We start from the raw sequence: 20,700 nt of genomic DNA, 5'->3' as shown, positions 1-20,700 counted from the left end.
CCTCATTACTAGCCCTAAATTACCCCTGTTCTAACTTTTTTTGGAATGTGTTGCAGGCCTGAATGGCAGGAATGAATGTATATTTACAAATAAAATGAAGTTGACCAGACAAAACATAAAATATCTTATGTTCATACTGTCTGCAATGAAAAACAAGTCAAATTAAATTTAGAAATTACTCCTGTCTTTTTTATTTGCATTTTCCATATCGTCCCAACTTTGGGAGTTAGGGTTTGGAACAGCGTTGTGGCTAGCTCACTAATCCCATACAGTGCTTGATATAGGCTTGTTGCTAATATGTGAACCTGTTAAATGTATTGCTGTATTGGAAGATGCTTATTTCATTTTACCAGTATGGAAATGTTGTGTCTATTTCTGTAATTCTGTAGACCTGTAGATTTATAAGTAATCATGACCAGCTTATGCACATAATAGGCAAACTGTTATGGACACCTTGTGATTGCCTGTATATGATCCAGTCAAGAAGTTAGAGAGATCAATAAGCTACACATATCCAGTTAATTCAGCTTACAAACCCAAAATAGACGTTCTGATAGACCAAGAACAAATATGCTCATAAATTATACAAACAAACACACTGTAGGCCTACATAGCGGCTTAAGCTCCTGTCCCCACCCATAACCAACCAAAGACAATGGAAGACCTCCCCTGCTGATAGAAATGAGCTTATCCCCATCTTGCTGGTTCTCAATGCCAGCATACCAAACCAGCTGCAAACAACCCCCCCCCCCCCCCTTTCATAACATAACCACCTCACAACAAAATCAGTCAGGCCTGAAGTTCATCAGTCCATTACCTGTTCACCTCACTATACACATGGTAATATCATGTGCTCCTGCACATGATATGACATGACAACTGCCATTGTTGACAGCTGGCAGGTTCGAATCTCTGGCAGCTGCCACGAGCAGACGTAGCTGCCGATATTCAGTGTAGGCCAATTACACTTTTAAATGAACCCTTAACGCTACAGATACCAGCAGATTCCACAAACAGCGAAAAGACGTAGCTGCAACAGCGAGCAAGCGATTTGACTGACAGCCACACAATGAGCTGCGGCAGCTGCCACAAACGGCGGAAGTTCCCAGTATGTCGCTGCTTGTTGCCGCTTACAATTTGTGGCAGCCCCCACTGTCGGTTCGCTGATCACACCCCCACTCCCGTCCCTGAACCCTCTGAAAGCACTAGCTGAAGCACCACTATGCAAACATCATCTTGTGCTGTGCAGTGCTTTGATGATTTCGTAGAGATGCGAATCTCCCCAACGTTGTGAAAAGGAGTTAAGAGTGGTTAACACAGAAAACAAACAAACAGACGACGACCGATCGGATCCAACTGTTAACACCGCTGGGTGAGTGGACTCCTCAAATAATTAGCAAGTTAGCTAGCATTAGCATCTACTGCAGATTTGGTGTGTTCACGCGACATTACGTTACAAAAGGCTGTTTTTGCCTTGGAGACTTGGGTAGTGCAATGACTTTGATATTAAAGATACATGTTGTAATCGCACGGTGGATAACGTCTGCGCATCGGCCTGGCCTGCAGCACCCTGGGCAAGTTTGACAGCCTCGATCACAGCTGGTGTGTGGCTACTACTAGCATGCTAGCTGACTAGCATGTTAGCTGTGTCGCATAGAATTGTTGTCTCCGCAATATTTAGCTCCTGCTAATGGACAGCTAAAAATGTTCTGTGTAATAAGGGTATTGGACTTCCTCGGTGAATGCTGATGTGACATTTATCTACATTGCTGCTATGATTTCGGTGTATTGCTAGTTAACAATAACACCCCGATGTTACTGGGGTGTACTCTGGTGTAATGTGTTGGTGCTCTTACCCCTGTGTAGTTGTTTGTGGTATTAATTGTTTGCTCAAACTGGTTATGAAAGGTTTTGAATCATCATGTTAAAGTCAGCAATGAGCCTCAAAATCGGATTTATTTATAGATGAGATGAAAAACGATCATGTATTGCGCACGCAAAGAGCTGAGATGTAATAAACCAGGACATTTCAGCCCCCAACCCTGAAAATAAAGGTGTCAGAGACCTGCCACTTCCATTTCACTGGAGGAGGTTTAAGCAGTCGGTGGATATTGATATGAGGCACTTCACGAAAACATCATCCTCATGCACATTTCGTTTCCTGTGGTGCTGCAAAGTGACCTGCTGCAAATGATGCTGTCACTAATCGGTCATTATCACCTTATGAGTCATGTGAAGATAAACAAAATCAGAGGGCTTACCGCTGCATATTAATTTTCTATTTTACCCAAATGAGTGAATTTGTTTTTCATTGTAATGCTACACACGTCAAGTCACTCAGGCCCTCCTGGGTCCACTCTCTCCATCTCTCTATCTGTCTCTCTCTTCCCTTTACCTTAACGAAACCCAAACCTTACCATAACCTACTACTAAGGTTGTAAATCTGCATTGTCATTATGATATGATATCTACTATTTGGACAATGATACAATATCACAAAATCTTCCCTGGATTTATATGAAACAATATTATGTCCATTTTACAAAAACTGTTCCATGTATATAAACTCACTATAAGCAACTTAAAAGTGATACGGTATTCTTGAATTCAGTTTTGACTTTAACTACAAAATGACCAGTATAGAGATGTATGTACACTTTGTCCATGAGCAACATTTCAAAATATGAGAAAAACCTAAAACTAATCGCTGTGATACAAAAGCTCAGGGGTGAAAATGCTCTGAAAGCCCATCTTTCTTTGCCTTTACCTTAGCTATGAGCTGATGACTGCTAGCTAGATATTAATTTTACTAGGCTGCCGGACTGTCTCCATTACTAGCTATTTTCTTCATTTGATCTGTATATTTTTTTATTGCTACTTTTGAATTTTAAGTTCTATTCTTGCACTGTTTTCCCTTTTTCTTAAATACACTTAACATATTCTGTACCATCATTTATAGGCTTTGTTAGTCTTTTGAATTGTTTCATTTATTTATTTTTAGATCTGTATTTATATTTGGTTTTATTTATACATCTAAATTGTATGAATTGTAGTTTTCTTTAACCCAGAAAAAGCCCTTTATATTCAAATACTTTATATTTACATCGAGGGGACCCTTTCTACGGAGGCTGCCATGTTTTTTACATTAGTCCAGACTGGACAAACTAAACACCTTTTGAGTTTTTATGACAATTAAAGGCTACCACAGGTTCTTTTTCATGTTTGGAAGGGGAGGGTGAGGTGAGGGGTGTTCAGCTGCAACATGCAATTTCAACACTAGATATCACCAAATTCTACACACTGTACCTTTAAAAGTGTATACACATTAAATTGGGTGATGGTGCTACTGTAGCTCAGCTTTTAGAAAATTGTTTTGGAATATGTAATTATATGTTTATGTTAACTCTAGTTTTATGCTAATATACTTTAGAAACATTAAATGTAGTCGTAGCAATAGTGCCATTTCACATGAAAAGTGCTATGTGTGGCTGCTAGATGTAAAGTTGGTTCACAAAAAGTCACAGCAGACAGTTGATTAACTCCTGTAAATTTGGTGACATGGTAGAGAAATTAATGCTTTTAACTGGAAGAATACAAACAAAGAGAGAACATCTATTTTTCCAAGTTGACAGTAAACATTTTGTTACTTTTGTTAAAAAAAAAGTGTATGTGCCATAGAAATAATATCAGGAGTATCAAATCAGCTCATTAGTCTTGAGCCCCCTGGGTCCAAAAGCCCAGATTTTATATTTTTTAATCTTGAAACTCATCAATATTAAGCCAGCTAGCCTTTTCTGCTTTGTCTTTTTGTGTCACAGCTCTTTCACAGGATTTTGGTAGTTAAGGAGATGCTGTGCAAGAGGCCCCTGTTGTCTAGGCAGTATTCATTGCATTCATGCATAAGTCACCAATAGGTGTCCGTGGTCCGGACCAGACCTAGACGCAGACCTGTTATTAGATTCTGACAGAATGAGATTTGTTGAGACTGTTTATATGTGTAATGGAGTTATATATTAAGAAAAAATAGAAAATGGGAAAGTCAAACTACATTAAATGCAAACCTTATTTGACTTGAAAAGAGAAAAAAAAATTTTTATCATAAGAGTACCCTCCAGTTCTGTGTGATAATTAATAATAAACTGAAATACTATTGAAGTGTACTTTTTAAAATTTATATGACAGTCAGTTTTACTACTTTCAGACATTGATACAACTGCTAGGCTATTTTTTTCCAATAGACTGCTAAATTTTACTAAAAACTGTTATAGTGTTTTGATATTCCTCCAGAAAGTTACTTGAGTTTCACTTTGTTTTTCATTTATTTTGTTGTTAGACCGCTTAATGTAGATTGATATATTAATTTTACTTGAACGGAATAAGCTCTTTCACTAATTTTATTTTCGAGAGGTGTGGGACTTTAAAAGGCAATTTGGCTGTTCAGACTAGGCTATTTTTTGTTGTGGATTAATGCCTTGCAGTGCATTTTCAGTTTTTCTTCCAGATTTTTAAAATTTTATTAAATGTACTGAACTTCTTCAATGATAAAATTCTAACTATTAGAAATAAAATCTACCAGCTCCTGCCCTCAGTTCACACTAATACAACATCAAGCAGAGAAATCTCAGAAACAGCTGAGAATCCTAACAATTATTTAGACAGCTTCTCTCTGATCACCCTTGATCAGCTGGCCACAATAATCTAATCTTCTTAACCCTCAACTTGTATCTTAGATCCCATTCCTACGAAGTTATTTAAAGAAATTCTACCCCTAATTAATATTACTTTACTGAATACAATCAATCTATCATTATCATCAGGATATGTACCACAGTCCTTTAAACTAGCTGTAATCAAACCCCATCTCAAAAACCCTGGACCTGGAGGTTTTAGCCAACGACAGACCAATATCCAACCTTCCCCTCCCTGTCTAAAATCCTTGAGAAGGTTGTAGCCAATCAGCTGTGTGAGTTTCTCCTGGAAAGTAATGTATATGAAGACCTTCAGTCAAGGTTTAGAGCTAATCATAACACGGAGGCAACCTTGGGAAAAGTCACTAATGATCTTCTAATAGCCTGAGATCAAGGGTTTGTGTCTGTCCTTGTCCGGTTAGATCTCAGTGCATCATTCAACACTATTGATCATCGGATTTTATTACAGAGACTAGAACAGTTTATTGGCTTTAAAGGACCGCCCTAAACTGGTTTAAATCCTATTTTTCAGATAGATTCCAATTTGTGCATCATCTGTGTTAACCACGGTGTTCCGCAGGGTTCTGTGCTCTGCCCAATTTTATTCGCATTATCTATGCCTCCACTAGGAAACATTATCAGGACACACTGTAAATTCCCACTGCTATGCGGATGAAACCCAGTTATACTTAAATAATAAATAATAACCAGAACAGTGTAATCAATTAACTAAACTTCAAGCATGTTTCAAGGACATACAAATCTGGATAACCCACAATTTTCTCTATTAAACTCAGATAAAACAGAGATTCTAATACTTGGCCCTAAACACCTTAGAGATACATTATCTAATGATATAGCTGCGCTAGATGACATTGCCCTTGCTTCCAATGAAACTGTCAGGAATTTGGGAGTCATCTTTGATCACAATTTGTCCTTTGATTCTCACTTAAAACAAATTTCTAGGACCGCCTTCTTTCGCTTACGTAATATCTCAAAAATGTCCTGTCTCAAAAAGATGCAGAAAAACTAGTCCACGCATTTGTTACATCCAGACTTGATTATTGTAATTCCTTATTATCAGGCTCCAGCAGTAAGTTGTAAATTTCTCCTGTATTAGCTTCACTACACTGGCTTCCAGTTAAATCGAGAATATAATTTTAAATTCTCCTCCTCACCTACAAGGCCCTTAATAATATGGCACCATCATACCTTAAAGAGCTCACAGTACCATACTTTATGATAAAGCTTATATCATTAAGCTATCATTTAAGCTATTTTAAAGCAAATTCACAGGCTCATTCTTATGCAAGTACGCAAGCTGCAGATCTTCACCCTCCTCAGTTTCGAACAAGTCAAGCTCAATTCCCCATACGTTATAGGGGTGCTTAACTATGGAATAACTTTTCACATCTGGCATTGAAATGTTATACTATTAAACATTTTTTTTAAAAAGTTTAAAAGCTCATTTAATTGCTGGTTTATAGCTGGTTCTCTATAGTACTTTTGTCTTAGTTTGCTTACATGCTCATTCTTTGAATTTTTATTATTTAATATTTCTTTTATTACTTAAATTTTAAATGGGTTATTTGATGTTTTTTGTTTGTTTGTTTGTTTAAATTTAATCCTGTGGTTTATTTAAAAAATTTTAGGTGGAGGCTTTATATACGCCTGTTTGGGCTTTCTGCCTCTCCCTGCACTGATCTTTTTGGTTATTTCTTTGTATTTATATATTTTATAAAGTGCTAAATAAATAAATAAGTAAATAATAGTTAGAGTTGGTCCAGGCTTGTCCTCGACCTGCTCTTAGTTATGCTGCCATAGGTCTAGCATGTCGAGGGACACACATTCTCCATTACATGTGGCATCTATCCACTTTTGTCCGTCCTGGGAGCGCAATCCCTCACATGTGGCTCTCTCTGAGGTTTCTATGTTCTTTTTTTTCATAGTTTTTCCTTACTCTTGTTAAGGACAGAGGATGTCACACCTTGTTAAAGCTCTTTGAGACAAATTTTTATTTGTGAATATGGGCTATACAAATAACATTTGATTGATTGTTGATATTGCTTGTCATGCGTCTTTTTCCTTCTATAGTATTGATAATTGTAAAAATCATGATATCTCTTCTGTCACCTTTTGTTGCAGAAATTTACAAAGATGCCTGAGGTTCGGGATCTTTCTGAAGCTTTGCCAGAGATGCCAATGGATCCAATCACAGGGGTTGGAGTAGTGGCCTCCAGGAACAGGGCACCCACAGGATATGATGTGGTATGTCACGGAATGCAACTCAGCACAGTTGGACACCTGAATACCAAATAACCATGCCAAAATAATTCACCCTTTTTACTTAATAATCCTAGAATCTATGATAATGCCCACTAGCACATTTGTATGCGCTTTAAAGCTTTAAGACATGCAGTGATCTCCAGAGATCTCTCTCTGCAGGGCCTGTATGTGTGAATGCAAATTTAAGAGTGAAAGCCTCTGGAGTTACTGCAGACTTTTTTCATCTGGGCACTTCGTATAAATTTTGATAAATGTGATTGACAGTTTGTGTTTGAGGAAAAACAGACGAGCAGACACACACACTAGGGCTTAAGAATACTTAGTAGACAGAATTTAACACTATGTTATTGCAGAACCAAGCCAACTCCTAGAATAGTCTGAGTAATATCAATTGCAGGATCTTACGAAGTTGGTTTAACATTGTGATGGCTGTTCCTCACAGGGCCTTTCTTTAACCCAACCCTACATGGCAAATAACACATCAAGTTAGATCTCCTATATTATTATGAGAAGTGTAAAAAACATTTTGGTTCATTTTGAAACTGTAAACAAAGTAAAAATGCTGGGCTGTAAGAGTTTATATAATATTGGGAAACACTAAAGTAAGTTGTGAGAATAAAAATTTCGTAGAAATAAAAAATCCTGTAGATGTGACAAAACCAGCCCAAATGTAAGGAGTTACTTTGTATATTTTGAAACCCCATAATTGCAATTGTCATGGTTTATACTAAGCTTAATTACAAACTACCTTTAAGTAATAGTGCCATTTATCAAGATTTTAGCCTGTTAAAGATGTAATTTTTCTAGTTGATGGAAAAAACTCTGAGTAAGATACTGTAATGATGTAATGATGACATCTTGTCCCCTGACTGTTCACAGGTCTCAACAACAACAGATGGCCTGGATGCTGACTTATGGAAAGATGGCCTTTTTAAATCTAAGGTGACCCGCTATCTCTGTTTTACCAGGGTCTTCTCTAAAGAAAATGTAAGTAATTTCACATCATCCGCCAGCTATGCGTGTGATACTACTTGAACATATATATATAACATTTGAATTAACCATTTGGTGGAGAATTTGAATTCACTCACTATTCTATTCCAAAATCTTTCTTTCTTTTTATAACTTTTTATAACCTCTCTTTCATCAGTCAATTTCCCCCCTCTCCCTGCTTTCATCTACAGAGCCATTTAGGCAACGTTCTTGTGGACATGAAGCTTATAGATATAAAGGACACTCTGCCTGTGGGTTTCATCCCGATCCAGGAGACAGTTGACACTCGTAAGTTATCAAGTCAAGATAAAAGCATTGATAGCATCACTGTGATGTAAAATATGTCTGAAAATAATATTAATGACATGATACTTTAATCTGTCAATTGGTGATCTGTAAATTCTGTCTTGTCTGTCTGTATATATGTATGTGGCTCGCATATCTTGAGAACCTTACATCTTATTTTCTTCACAACTGGCATGTGCAATGTGTCAAACTTGGTGTGATTTGGACACAATATGTTCAATGTTAATAGAATTTAAATTAACAGGCGATCTACAGCAGTGACTGCTGCAACTCATTAGCAGTGGCAGCTTGGACTGATCAAAATACGTGACAACAGTGCATTCACAACAAGAGTCACTTTGACAACAGCAGCAACCACAACTGATCCGTTTTGTGTTCTGGGATCTGAGTCGAGATTCATTGAAATTTGAATAAACAGGTGAATACAGCTTTGTGCAGCAGCTGTGGCGCGGCTTCAAGATTCTGAGGACTGAGTCTCGCAGTTGGTCTGTTCTTGCCACAGCTGCAGGTCGCTTTTATAGCTCCAGAAAAGCTGCTTTCAGACATGTACTGTTCAGTGGCTTCATTTATAACTGTTGCATACGCACAAAACAGGATCTGAAACGTGCCTACACCACTTCTCACGCAGACGATGGGATAAAAACAAACTGGACATGCTAACTCTGACCTATGCGTACGAACATGTAGTAGACAGGAAAATGACGATGCAGATGTGAACTGAAGCAGATAATTGATCCACTTCATCATTTACATTAAAACCAACAGCATTATTGCAGTGTATCATCCGTAGCAGCAGTGTATCAATGTATTTTCTTTATTAGTGACTAATGTGATTAATGCTGTGGCCACCAACAATCTTTCTCTCTTCACCTCCAGCTCACTAACGCACACCTAGATGTCAGTGTCATCACTTGATGCAATGACTTACTGTGGAGATCCATTTGTCAGCAGGATAATTTAATATTCATGAGGTGCTTTGCATTGACCATTTATGGCTGAACATGGGCATGTTTCCAGGTGCACTGTGATTTATAAAGTAAACATTGTGTTCAGGTGTGCATGTGCCTTTCCTGACCCTGAAGCAGTGGTGGTTATAATTATGCAGCGGTGGGACATTGCTAAAACAACAAACATTGCAGAAAACTCGATTATGTTCTGTCGCTGCATCGATGCAGAGTCGCCTACGTCCGCATAACTGTGCATCGAAAAATCAATGCATTTCCACACCTCTTAGAAAGACGACGAGATTCGAGAGCTTTTGGTTAGTAGGGCCAATGCTGTCGTTAATGTGCTTTAATCAAAAACACATGATCTTGGCAGCTGAATGAATAAATTACATCCTGAATGCAGCATCACTTCTTACCTGAATGCTTTGGAGATTTCTGTGTTGTTTAGACTGAAGAAACTGTTCTACGTTCTTCATATGTGAAAAAAACATAAGAATGTGTGGACATTTTCATGTCTGAAAATTACTAAATAAAGCTGCAACAGGCAATACCACAGGCCAAGCAAATAGCCCAATCCAAAGAGACATGTTTAGAACAGGCACTTCACTCGTGTGTAGTAAATGAGCCGGTTGAAGTGACACTGAGTCTTCCTGTCTTTTGTATGTCCCTTAGAGGAACAGGCTTTCAGGAAGAGGCGTCTCTGCATCAAGTTTATTCCGCGGGACTCCACAGAGGCAGCCATTTGTGACATTCGCATCCTGGGACGCTCCAAGCAGGCCCCCCCTCAGTACACCTTTATAGGGTGAGTAGTTTGGGATACATTTAAATTTTGGTTATGTATAGACATTGCAAATAATTTATAATGGATTTATAGCTTTCTCTAGATAACTAATCACATGGATCACTAAGTTAAAGCACAACACTTATATGAGTTATTCTTCAGGTGTCCAGTAACTGAGGCATGTTTCAAATAGGGCGAGGAGAAGCTGGAGTATTTTTGATATTTCAGAATATGTTGTGTTCAGTCCAGACACAGGCAACAGAGTCAGTAGATACTGTATGTGTACAGTTGTGAGTCAAACATACTCAATTTGCAGAACAACACTGGACTCAATTCAATTCAATTAAATTTGTACTAGGGATGCATGATATTAATTGGTCTGATATTTTATCGGCTTGATAATGGGAATTTTATATTATACATATATATTTATATATACCTTTTGCACTCATGACGTCATACATCAGTGCCTGTCCATACCAGCATGTGTTTACATGGGAACTGAAAACTCACTTTTTTGTTTTTTTGTTTGTGTCACACTTTCTGAGAGAGACTGTAGGATGGCAGTTTGCAGCAAAAAATTGTTAATTCATGATGATTCCAGGACCCGCTGCACCCTTGATTGGATGTGTCTGTCTCAGTCCGATATGTTGAAATACAAAAATACATGTTAAAATGATCTGGCAGTAATTTTGAGCCATGGTTCGATCCAGCTGACAGCCAGCGTCAGACGATGGCATTGATGGATTGTACTTTATCAAAGGACTAGGGATGTCATGAGAACCAATACTTTGGTACCAATTCGTACAGGAAGATTCAACTGTTGAATCTCCTCACACCACGATCGGTTGAGGAAGATGGCTGGTTCTGCCTGAGATTTCTCCCATTTTATGATTTTTTTTTCAGTTATTTTCAGTTCTTTCTGCTTGATAATGTGAATTTACTTGTTTGACAGAGAGCTCAACAACATGGGAATTTGGTATCGCATGGGGAACGTACCTCGGACCCAGGATTCTACGCATACACCAACAACCAACAATATCCAGAATGTGAATTCCTCCTCCAGCTCAGCCCCAGTCCCAGCAGCTCCTATGCCTAAGTATGTTCACACTTATTCTGTTTGTATGTGTGTACTTACATTTGTCTGATTAATGTAACAAGCTGATAAATATACATGCATTTACACTATCGGCTGGGACATCTATGTTTAGATCACAGTGAAGACTGAGGAGGAATGGTCCATTTACTTACAGAAAGAAACAAATGAAGTTGTCTGCTGTGAAGTTCAGTTTCTAGTACATTATGCATTTTATTCAGAGTGATTTAAATGTCTTTGAAACGATTCTTCATTCATATCTTGTCAAAAAAACAAACCTTTTACAAACATGCCATTTAAATAATGTAAAACAAGTATGGGATTGGACTTGGTATTGACAGATATCTATGGGTTTCCAATTTTAGTCGATCCACAACTTCATAGGGGTTTTTTGAGGTTTAAGACCAGGAAGAAAAATGTAGCCAGATGAGACAAGACTGTATTTTAGTACCTGACTAACCCTAATCCTTCCAGTGTGGTGTATGGTCTAATGATATTGACTTGATTAGGAATTAGGCATTAGCAATTTGATTCGACACAGGAAAGTATCTAACAAGAAGGCATCTTTTATAACAATATACCTTGCTCAAAAACATTAAGGTAACACTTAATAGTCACAGTATAACACCAAGTCAGTTAAACTTCAGGGATATCAATCTGTCCATTTAGGAAGCTCAGGTGATAATGAATCAGTTTCTTTGGTAAGATTTGCAAATGAATGTGACAACAGGTGCAATGGAGAAGCAAAGTCAGGACAAACCCCCAAAAAGGAAATGATTTTGCATGTGCTGGCCACAGACAGCTTCTCTCTCTCCTCATCCTTCCTGACTGATTCTTCTCTAGTTTTGTGTTCTGCTATTGTCCTTGTCACTACTGGTAGCATGAGGCAGTATCTGCAGCACAATCAGGTTGTACAGGTAGTCCATCTCCTGAAGGTGGTATGGAGAATACCAGGAGACTGGCTGTTACACAATGGGTGCTGGACAGGGCTGTAAAAGGTCAACAACCCAGCAGCAGGACTGCTATCTGCTCCTTAGTGTGAGTAGTAACACGAGAAGCACAACCAGAGCTCTACAAAATGACCTCCAGCAGGCTACAGATGTGCATGTTTCTAATCAAACTGTCAGAAACAGACTTAGCATGAGGGCCCGATGTCCTCTAGTGGGACCTGTGCTCACAGCCCAGCACCATGCAGCTCGAATGGCATTCACCAGAGAACACTGGTATTGGCAGGTTTGCCACTGGTGCCCAATTCTCTTCATAGATGAGAGCTGGTTCACACTGAGCACATGTGACAGGCATGAAATAGTCTGGAGACGCTGTGGTGAACGTTATGCTGCATTTAACATCATCCAGCACTGGTTTTGCAGTGGGTCAGGGATGGTCTGGGGACACACAGACCTCCATGTCATAGCCAAAGGCACCTTGACTGCTGTACCAGGATGAAATCCTCAGAGCCATTGTGTGTAGGCAGTTACTGGATGACGATGGCATTGATGCCATTAACCTGGCGTCCTGTTCCCCTGACCTTTAACCAATTGAACACATATTGGACGTTATTTATCAATGCATCCGACGCCACCAATACTGCCGCAGACTGTCCAGGAGTTTGCTGATACCCTGATCCAGGTAGGGAGGAAATCCCCCAAGAAACCATCCGCTGACTCATCAGGAGCACGTCCAGACGTTGTCAGGCGTGCATACAGGAATGCAATACACACTACTGAGTCACATTATGAGTTGCCATGATGAAAATCAAACAAGTTAAATCAGTCTTTGTGATTTCAATTTTTTACATTGATTTTTGGTGTGATTTTGAATCCAGTCCTCAATGGGTTGATGATTTTGGTTTCCATTGACCATTGTATTTTGATCTCAGCAAATTATACAGTAAAGATTTTCAACTTGAATAATTTGCTCATCACGATCTAATGTGTGCTTTAAGTGTTCCCTTAATTTTTTTGAGCAGTGTATGTTAATGTTTTTCTTGAACGTGATAATCACGTGCTTAAGATCAGCTTGATATAAACATTCACTTCAGCTCAAAGATTAACTGATTAGAAGGTAAAAATGTAATGTGACCTTATGTTGTGAATGTGATATATCAGCAATGTATGTCGGGATTTTTCATTACATTTGGCACAAACATTCACTTGGTCTCAAGGATGACCTGATTCGAATTTTGTGGTCATTGTTTAAGGTCACTGCCTCTTCAAAAAGCCAATTTTTGCCCTATGAATGCAGTATCTCCAGAACTTCTCTAGGGAAACTTTTCAATTGGCAGAAACATTCACTTGGTCTTGGATTTGATTTTGGTCGGCACAAGTCTAGGTCACAAAGATGAACTGATTAGATTTTGGTGCCTGAAGATCAAGGATCAAGCACACAGTGACCTCGCACCCCTGTGGATGTGTTCTATGAGGACTGCCCTTAGGGAATTTCATTACATCTGGTCAAATTCTGATTCAAAAATGTTTCAATTTTGGATAAAGGTTACTGTGACCTCTCAAACACATGTATTGCCTTGTGAATGGGATATCTCAGGAACACAGTAATGGAATTCTTTCAAATTTGGCACACATGTTCACTTGGACTCACAAATTAACTGATTAGATCTATGTGATCAAAGGTCCTAGGGCCAGGTCACAGTGGCCTCACAAATCATTTCTTTTGGCCTCTTGAATTTCAGGGAATTTCCCTTCAGGGAATCTCTTAAACCTTTGATCAATTGTCACTTGGACTCAACTCAGCACTGAACTAACCAGATGTTTAATACTCTTGTGTTTATTTTGTTCAAAGGCATATTTCCATGACCCTACCGGCTAGCTTCAGAGGGAAAAACACGACCAGACCAGACTATGAGCACCAGAACTCTAGCCTGTATGCTATCTCAGGTCAGCAAGAATAACTTCTGTCTTCTTCTCAACATTCTCTTCCCAAAAGTTTTAATCTTCCAACCAGTAGGGATGTGCGATATTTATCGTCTATGCTCACGTTATCGAATATTGGGTAGAGCCACACGGAGCAGACGGCCCTCTTCACCAGCTCCTCCACCTAAATTGTATGAATTGTTGTTTTCTTTACCATAGAATGGGCCCTTTATATTTCACAACTTTATATTTACATGGAGGGGGTCCTCTTTGTGAAGGCCTCCATGTTTTTCACCTCAGGTTCTTTTTCATGTTTGGAAGGGGAGGGGTGTGTTCAGCTGGAACATGCAACTTCAACACTAGAGATCACAAAATTCTACACACTGTACCTTTAATAGATGAATTTATGTTTTTGCAGTTATTTCTGTGGTTTTGCTGATGAAGATACATTTATGTAACAGTTCCTATTTTAACTGTCTTTTTTTAGCAATGGATGGAGTGCCTTTCATGATATCTGAGAAGTTTGCCTGTGCCTCGTCTGATGTAAGTTACCTTTAACTTATCTGAGTTGAGTCTTAGGTTTAACAATTCTGCACTGGTGAATGTTTAATGTAACAGAGGAATAAGCGGAAAGGGAATAATTAGAACTTTGAAGTCAGTGATTGAACGTACTTATAACTCATCAACCAGTTCTGTTTATGTCCAGCTGCAGCAGGTGGATCTGATGAACATCACGATTAAGTCCCTGACTGAGATCGAGAAAGAGGTGAGTAGACAGATGTAGTCAGGTACAGGTTACAGTTCTCATAATATTTAAGCAGAATTAAAGCTTGTCAATCATTTCCATTGGTCATGATAACCCTGTTGTCACCAATAGAGCTCCTGAGATGTGGGAATATGTCAAGTACACGAGCAGTCAACAGGACAATCAGATCAGAAATGTACCCAGGACTTAATTTTAGTATTTCTATAAAGACACAAGTTGTAATAGACAGGAATTGTCCCCTAACTTGTATAAGAGATATTTTTGTATATGAAAATAAGATGCTCCACTGGTTTGTGTTGAAGAATGTGGTTCCACTATGTGTCCACCAGAGGTCAGTGGGGATTCTAGTTTGATCCACTGTATTTTTGTGAATCATAGGAAATACAGGTTCTTGTCAGGACACGTGCTGCAGCATTTTGGACAAGCTAATGGGTACAATAATCAAGTCTGGATGTAACAAATGCGTCGACTAGTTTTTCTGCATTTTCGAGACAGGACATGACATTTTAAGTTACGTAAGTGAAAGAAGGCGGTCCTAGAAATTTGTTTTAAGTGAAAATCAAAGGAAAAATCAGGATCAAAGATGACTCCCAAATTCCTGACTGTTTCATTGGAAGCAAGGGCAATGTCATCTAGTGCAGCTATATCATTAGAGGTTCTAATACTCTGCCCTAAACACCTTAGAGATACATTTTCTGTTTTATCTGAATTTAATAAGAGAAAATTGCGGGTTATCCAGGTTTTAGTATAACTGGGTGTCATTGGCATAGCAGTGGAAATTTACAGTGTGTTCTGATAATAATGTTTCCTAGTGGAAGAATATGTAATGAGAATAAAATTGGGCAGAGCACAGAACCCTGTGGAACACCGTGGTTAACTTTGGTGCACACAGATGGCTCATCATTCATTTGCACAAATTGGAATCGATCTGAAAAATAGGATTTAAACCAGTTTATGGCAGTTCCTTTAATGCCAATTAACTGTTCTAGTCTCTGTAATAAAATCTGATGATCAATAGTGTTGAATGCTGCACTGACATCTAACAGGACAAGCACTGACACAAACCCTTGATCTGAGGCTATTAGAAGGTCATGAGTGACCTTTGCCAAGGCTTTCTTTGTGCTATGATGATCAGAGAGAAGCTGTCTAAGTAGCTGTCACTGCAGTATTTATATATTTAGAGCAATTAGTCTGATTCCTTCAAACACCAGTGGATCTTAACCTCCACTCTGGGATATTATTTGGAAATAGAAGTTTGAAAGTAAATCGTTTTTCTATATTTTTGTGAGTGATCTCCAGTGCGCTCTGTGCACCTGATGGCACAGTCACGTTCACTGAAGCGATTTTACTGACACTCGTCCTTAATGATACACAAACAGTGTTAGAAGATATTATTAAAAAACATGAATGACTCTGCAACTCTGCTGTTTATCTGAACGTAATTCGCTGTTAGTTTTTATATCTTTTTCAATTGAAGGTTCTTATGGAACAGTTATGTTGCGCGAGCAGAAGTAAAGCTGTTGGTTTTAATGTAAATGATGAAGTGGATCAATAATCCGCTTCAGTTCACCACCTCACGTCTGCATTGCCACTTTTCCGTCTCCAAAATGTTTGTACGCGTGAGTCAGAGTTTGCATGGAAATGCTAACATTTTGCCGTCATGTTTAAAAAATTTTTTTTAAAAATCCAACATTTGCGTGAGAAGTGGAGTACGCATGTTTCAGGCCCTGTTTTGTGCGTATGCAACAGTTATAAATAAGGCCCCAGATGATTTGATGAACAATCCAGAGTAGAAAATAATGTACATCTCTCCCTCTGTCAGTATGATTACAGTTTCCGCACAGAGCACAGCGCAGCAGCTCGCCTCCCTCCGAGTCCAACAAGGACCTCTCTGAGCTCTGAGGCCTGAGACCCCATTAACACTCTCCCCTCCTGACAACAGCGAGAGACCTGTACGCAACTATTGACCTAGCTACAGGAAACAGTGACATCCCACCTCTCCAAAACGACTGTACTGAGAAGAAAACAGAAAGAAGAACAAAAAGACTTCTGGGACTAGTTGTGCTTTGAAATGAAAAGGAAACTGAAAACTCTGAGAGACGAGGAGAGGGGCTCTGGAGGTGTGGCTGAGACAACTATGTACAACATTGATGAGATGGATTTTAAAATGGCCCATTGGGTGTTTTGAAGAAGGATTTTGAAATTGAGAATCTTACATGATTTTAAAACACATTTTTCTCGAAAGAATGGAGAATTGTTGGTCCCATATACAAATAACCACAGCCCTTGAAGTACAAGGATACTTTGCCACAATGGATGGCCCCTGTCTGGCCTTTGCTGCCCAAAATGGACTGATTCTCATCTGTTGGAAATATAAAAGGAATCTTTGTGGGATTTTTTTCATGCTTGTACTGATCTTCTTTGTAGGTAATGATCTCCTTGTTCTTTAAATGTTTCTGTGATATACTTGTGTAACTGTGAGTGCACTTTGTGTTTGGAAATTTCAGTATGCTTCCTGTTTCCACAGATAATCTGTAAACCACTCCTTTTCAGTCTCTACATGAGCCGCCAACGTTGGCTGGATACAGAACCACTGTATGTGTTTAAAAGTTAGAAACCAGGACACAGGTTACACTGCACTGTTTGTAGGATTCTGTGAACCATATTTAAATGTATTGTCTACTGTTGTTGCTGAAAATGTTTCCATGTCAGTGATGATTCAATACCTAAGATTTTTGCAGGTGGCAAAACAATACTTTTTTCCCAATACAAAGTGATTGTTTTAACATTTGAACGTCTAAAAAACACTGTTTTAGCTCTAACACTCTCCTTAAAATGTTCACACTATGTCCTTCCCACAGTCATCCATGTACAATTTGTACACCAGCAGAGGAGCTGTGACCCTGCTACAGTTGGTCACTCTCTTAATCTCTCCTTTCAAATGACAACTAGTAATAAGAGTGCCAGATGTAATTAAGTGGGGTTCTTGATGTTTTTGATGTTTCACTAGCTTATTCAACTATAAGTCCCTCATGAGAGCTTCATGTCATCGACCTCTCTTAGAAAGAGAAATGTGTTCCAAGGGTTTACAGTCTATATTGAGTGTCTACTGCAGATCTTGATATCAGAAGTAGAAACCGTCATGTTCAAATCAGTGTTGAATGATTGAATGATTTGCGGACATACAAAAATCCCACTATGATCATCTTCGATGTATTTACACAGCGCTTTACTTGTCTTGATGACCACTCAAAGTGCTTACAGTTTTGCCGTCCACCCATTCGCACAAGCATTCATACAGTGCTTCTATGTGCAGCACCTTCTCTATCACACATCATTCATACACTGCGGGCACAGCCATCAGGGGCACTTTGGGGTTCAGTGTCTTGCCCACGGACACTTTGACATGTGGAACAGGGAAGGAGGGGATGGAACGGTCCACCTTCTGGTCAGAGAACGATCCTTCACAGCTGAGAATAAGATTTTTTTTAATTGCCATTCTTCTCTTTACGATACTTGCTCACGTTTGGTTCTTGACAGCCACTGATGGTCTGTGCCTTGGACGCAATTAAGTCAGTAACAAAGTATTGAGGTCCGAAACTTCTGTTAACCATGTAAAAACATTCCTGCCCATTTTGAGTTACTTTTCCAAGGATAGTGTTAAAGACAAGATTTTGCAGTGTGGATTTTAAAACTGGTAGTTGAATCATCACATAAGTGATCCAGCAAAAGTGCTGTTATTCAATTGAACTTGTTAGATGTGAAAAATGTGGTAGATCTTTGATTCAGTTTGTTCAAACCTTTTTAAACTTCATTGTGATCTGAATGAGCAAAAATTATTTTAGAAATGTAAATTATTTTAACCCATTTGACATGTGAAGACCACTATCCACTCAGGACCACCAGAATTCATTTCAAACGAGAATGGCTCTGAGTGAACACTGAACCAGACTTCATTCTCACATGTTCACAGTTGTGTTATCCCACAACACAAGCACTGTATAATAATATTGGTGGATCACAAGCTTCATTTAGAAGTCTCTTAAACCTGCAGGTTTTTTTTTATAAGTTCATCATTTTAGTAAAAGCAGTCTATTTTCATATCTGTCCTCACTGCTTCTCCTGGTGCTCTGGTGGCTGAGAATATAGACTATTTCTATCAAGGAGTTGCACAATCCATTGTTTCACTTTTACCCCCCAGTTGTTTTAAATTGCTTTTAAGCTGAAGTCAGTGAATCTCAACATCACTTCAACACTCCAGATGTTTTGATGTAAAACCTGTCAGTTGCTGAATCATCTTCATTATTTGGCAGGCTGTTAATTTGTTCGAAAAACACATCAGTGATGAGCTAAAGCTGAATGTTACATATCAGCATTAAAAGTCCATCTTGAACTTAAAGGTCCAGTGTGTAAGATTTAGGTGAAAGGGATCTATTTACAGAAATTTAATGTAGAATAATCCTCATGATGTTTTCACTAGTTAATTTCATCAAGTGTATGAATTGTAGTTTTCTTTACCCCAGAAAAGGCCCTTTATATTTAAATACTTTATATTTTCATTGAGGGGGTCCTCTCTACAGAGGCCGCCATGTTTTTTTACATTAGTCCAGACTGGACAAACTTAACTAAACTTTTTCATGTTTGAGAGGAGAGGGTGAGGTGAGGGGTGTTCAGCTGCAACATGCAATTTCAACACTAGATATCACAAAATTCTACACACTGCACCTTGAAGTATTATTGATAAACAAAAATCAATCTCAAAATTTAGTCATGTATTTATTGAGGTATTACTCTTAAAATCACTTCATGTCTGTGTTTTTAGTGGCGCGTATTCTTTGTGGTAATACAGTATTGTACAAAGTTGCACCAATGACTGGTGTTTTATTTTTTCATTTTTCTTTGTTCACTCCATTTGTTACAAAAGACAGATGTTTACAAGAAACTACTATTTTCCTTTTTTGCCACAAGTGTCTCTGCATCATTTTCAATTCGTAAATACATGGATTAGGTCCCTTTATAATTTTTTGATTAATCTATTAGTCATTTCAGTGTCGTGACAATGTTTTCAGAATTGTAACCCATGCAATAGGCACCTCTGACATGTTCGGAGGGAAAAAACACAGCTCATACCTACGTAACATTCTGTATATATGAATCTGGCTGCTCTGTGTTAAGTTACACATGTCATTTGTCAGCTACGGTGTTAACTTCTAGTCAATTCTGCAGAAACATTTAATATCACACTAATATGATGTCTGCATTGACAGCAAATCACAGCTCTCTTTTGATTGTCTGTTAGTTTGCATGTATGAGGTTTCTGTGACAGTTATTTTTGCAAAAGTTTTAAGTTAGATTTTTGCCTCATAAATATATTTTATTCACTTTAGAATGAACAAAACCACATCAGATGCCTTTGTATAATAAGGAAGTTTTATTAAACTGTGACAAACGTATGTTGAATTTTTTTGTGAGTGTCTTAACCACTATAATTTTCACCTGCATCTGCTGAAAAGTGAATACTAATCACCTACATTTTACAGTGAGTGTGGAATAAAATTTCACAATGTCAATGATTATCACTGAAAATATCATTGTTGAGCTACTGTTAAATTCATGTGATGGTGACAGTTTGGCAACATGAAAACATACACTCTTTTCTTGTTGGTTCCAATGTTTCCATTTATCAGATCAACTACATTTTTGACTCCATTCATTTTTGCACTGGAATTTCACACTTAGCTGATTAAAAAATAATATGACGAGCAGCTCTGTTACCAGAACAATAAATGAAATAAGTCTAATTTATATGTAATGATAATAACATAAAGACAAATAAATAAATCTTGACTCCTAAGCCCTTGTGAAAAGCTGAAAGGGTGGGGATTGACTAGTTTTTGGACTATTGATAAAGTTTTTTATATTTGCTTTTGTTCTTCTCAAAATAGGATGTGTTGCCCAATTTCATTT

The 20,700-nt window shown here is 38.3% G+C and overlaps 1 protein-coding gene across 2 annotated transcripts; it reads left to right on the top strand.

Annotated features, from left to right (window-relative positions):
- The first annotated feature begins 1,165 nt into the window (after positions 1-1,165).
- mvb12ba (multivesicular body subunit 12Ba) lies at positions 1,166-20,186 on the top strand. 2 transcript variants are annotated; one of them, XM_020081911.2, is made up of 10 exons: positions 1,166-1,372; positions 6,834-6,956; positions 7,854-7,961; positions 8,159-8,255; positions 9,893-10,022; positions 10,957-11,100; positions 13,897-13,991; positions 14,455-14,510; positions 14,674-14,733; positions 16,556-20,186. In XM_020081911.2, exons 2-10 carry the CDS (start codon positions 6,846-6,848, stop codon positions 16,640-16,642), a joined length of 888 nt encoding a protein of 295 aa, XP_019937470.1. In that variant the 5' UTR covers positions 1,166-1,372; positions 6,834-6,845; the 3' UTR covers positions 16,643-20,186. The 2 variants fall into 2 exon arrangements, with proteins under 2 accessions (XP_019937470.1, XP_069369649.1); XM_069513548.1 differs by lacking the exon at positions 1,166-1,372 and adding an exon at positions 1,580-1,602.
- The last annotated feature ends 514 nt before the right edge of the window (positions 20,187-20,700 follow it).

The sequence above is a fragment of the Paralichthys olivaceus genome, chromosome 18, assembly GCF_024713975.1.
Source record: "Paralichthys olivaceus isolate ysfri-2021 chromosome 18, ASM2471397v2, whole genome shotgun sequence".
Taxonomy (NCBI): Eukaryota; Metazoa; Chordata; class Actinopteri; order Pleuronectiformes; family Paralichthyidae; genus Paralichthys; species Paralichthys olivaceus.
Note: the sequence above shows the minus strand (reverse complement) of the source record. Positions and strands in the feature narration are given on the sequence as shown.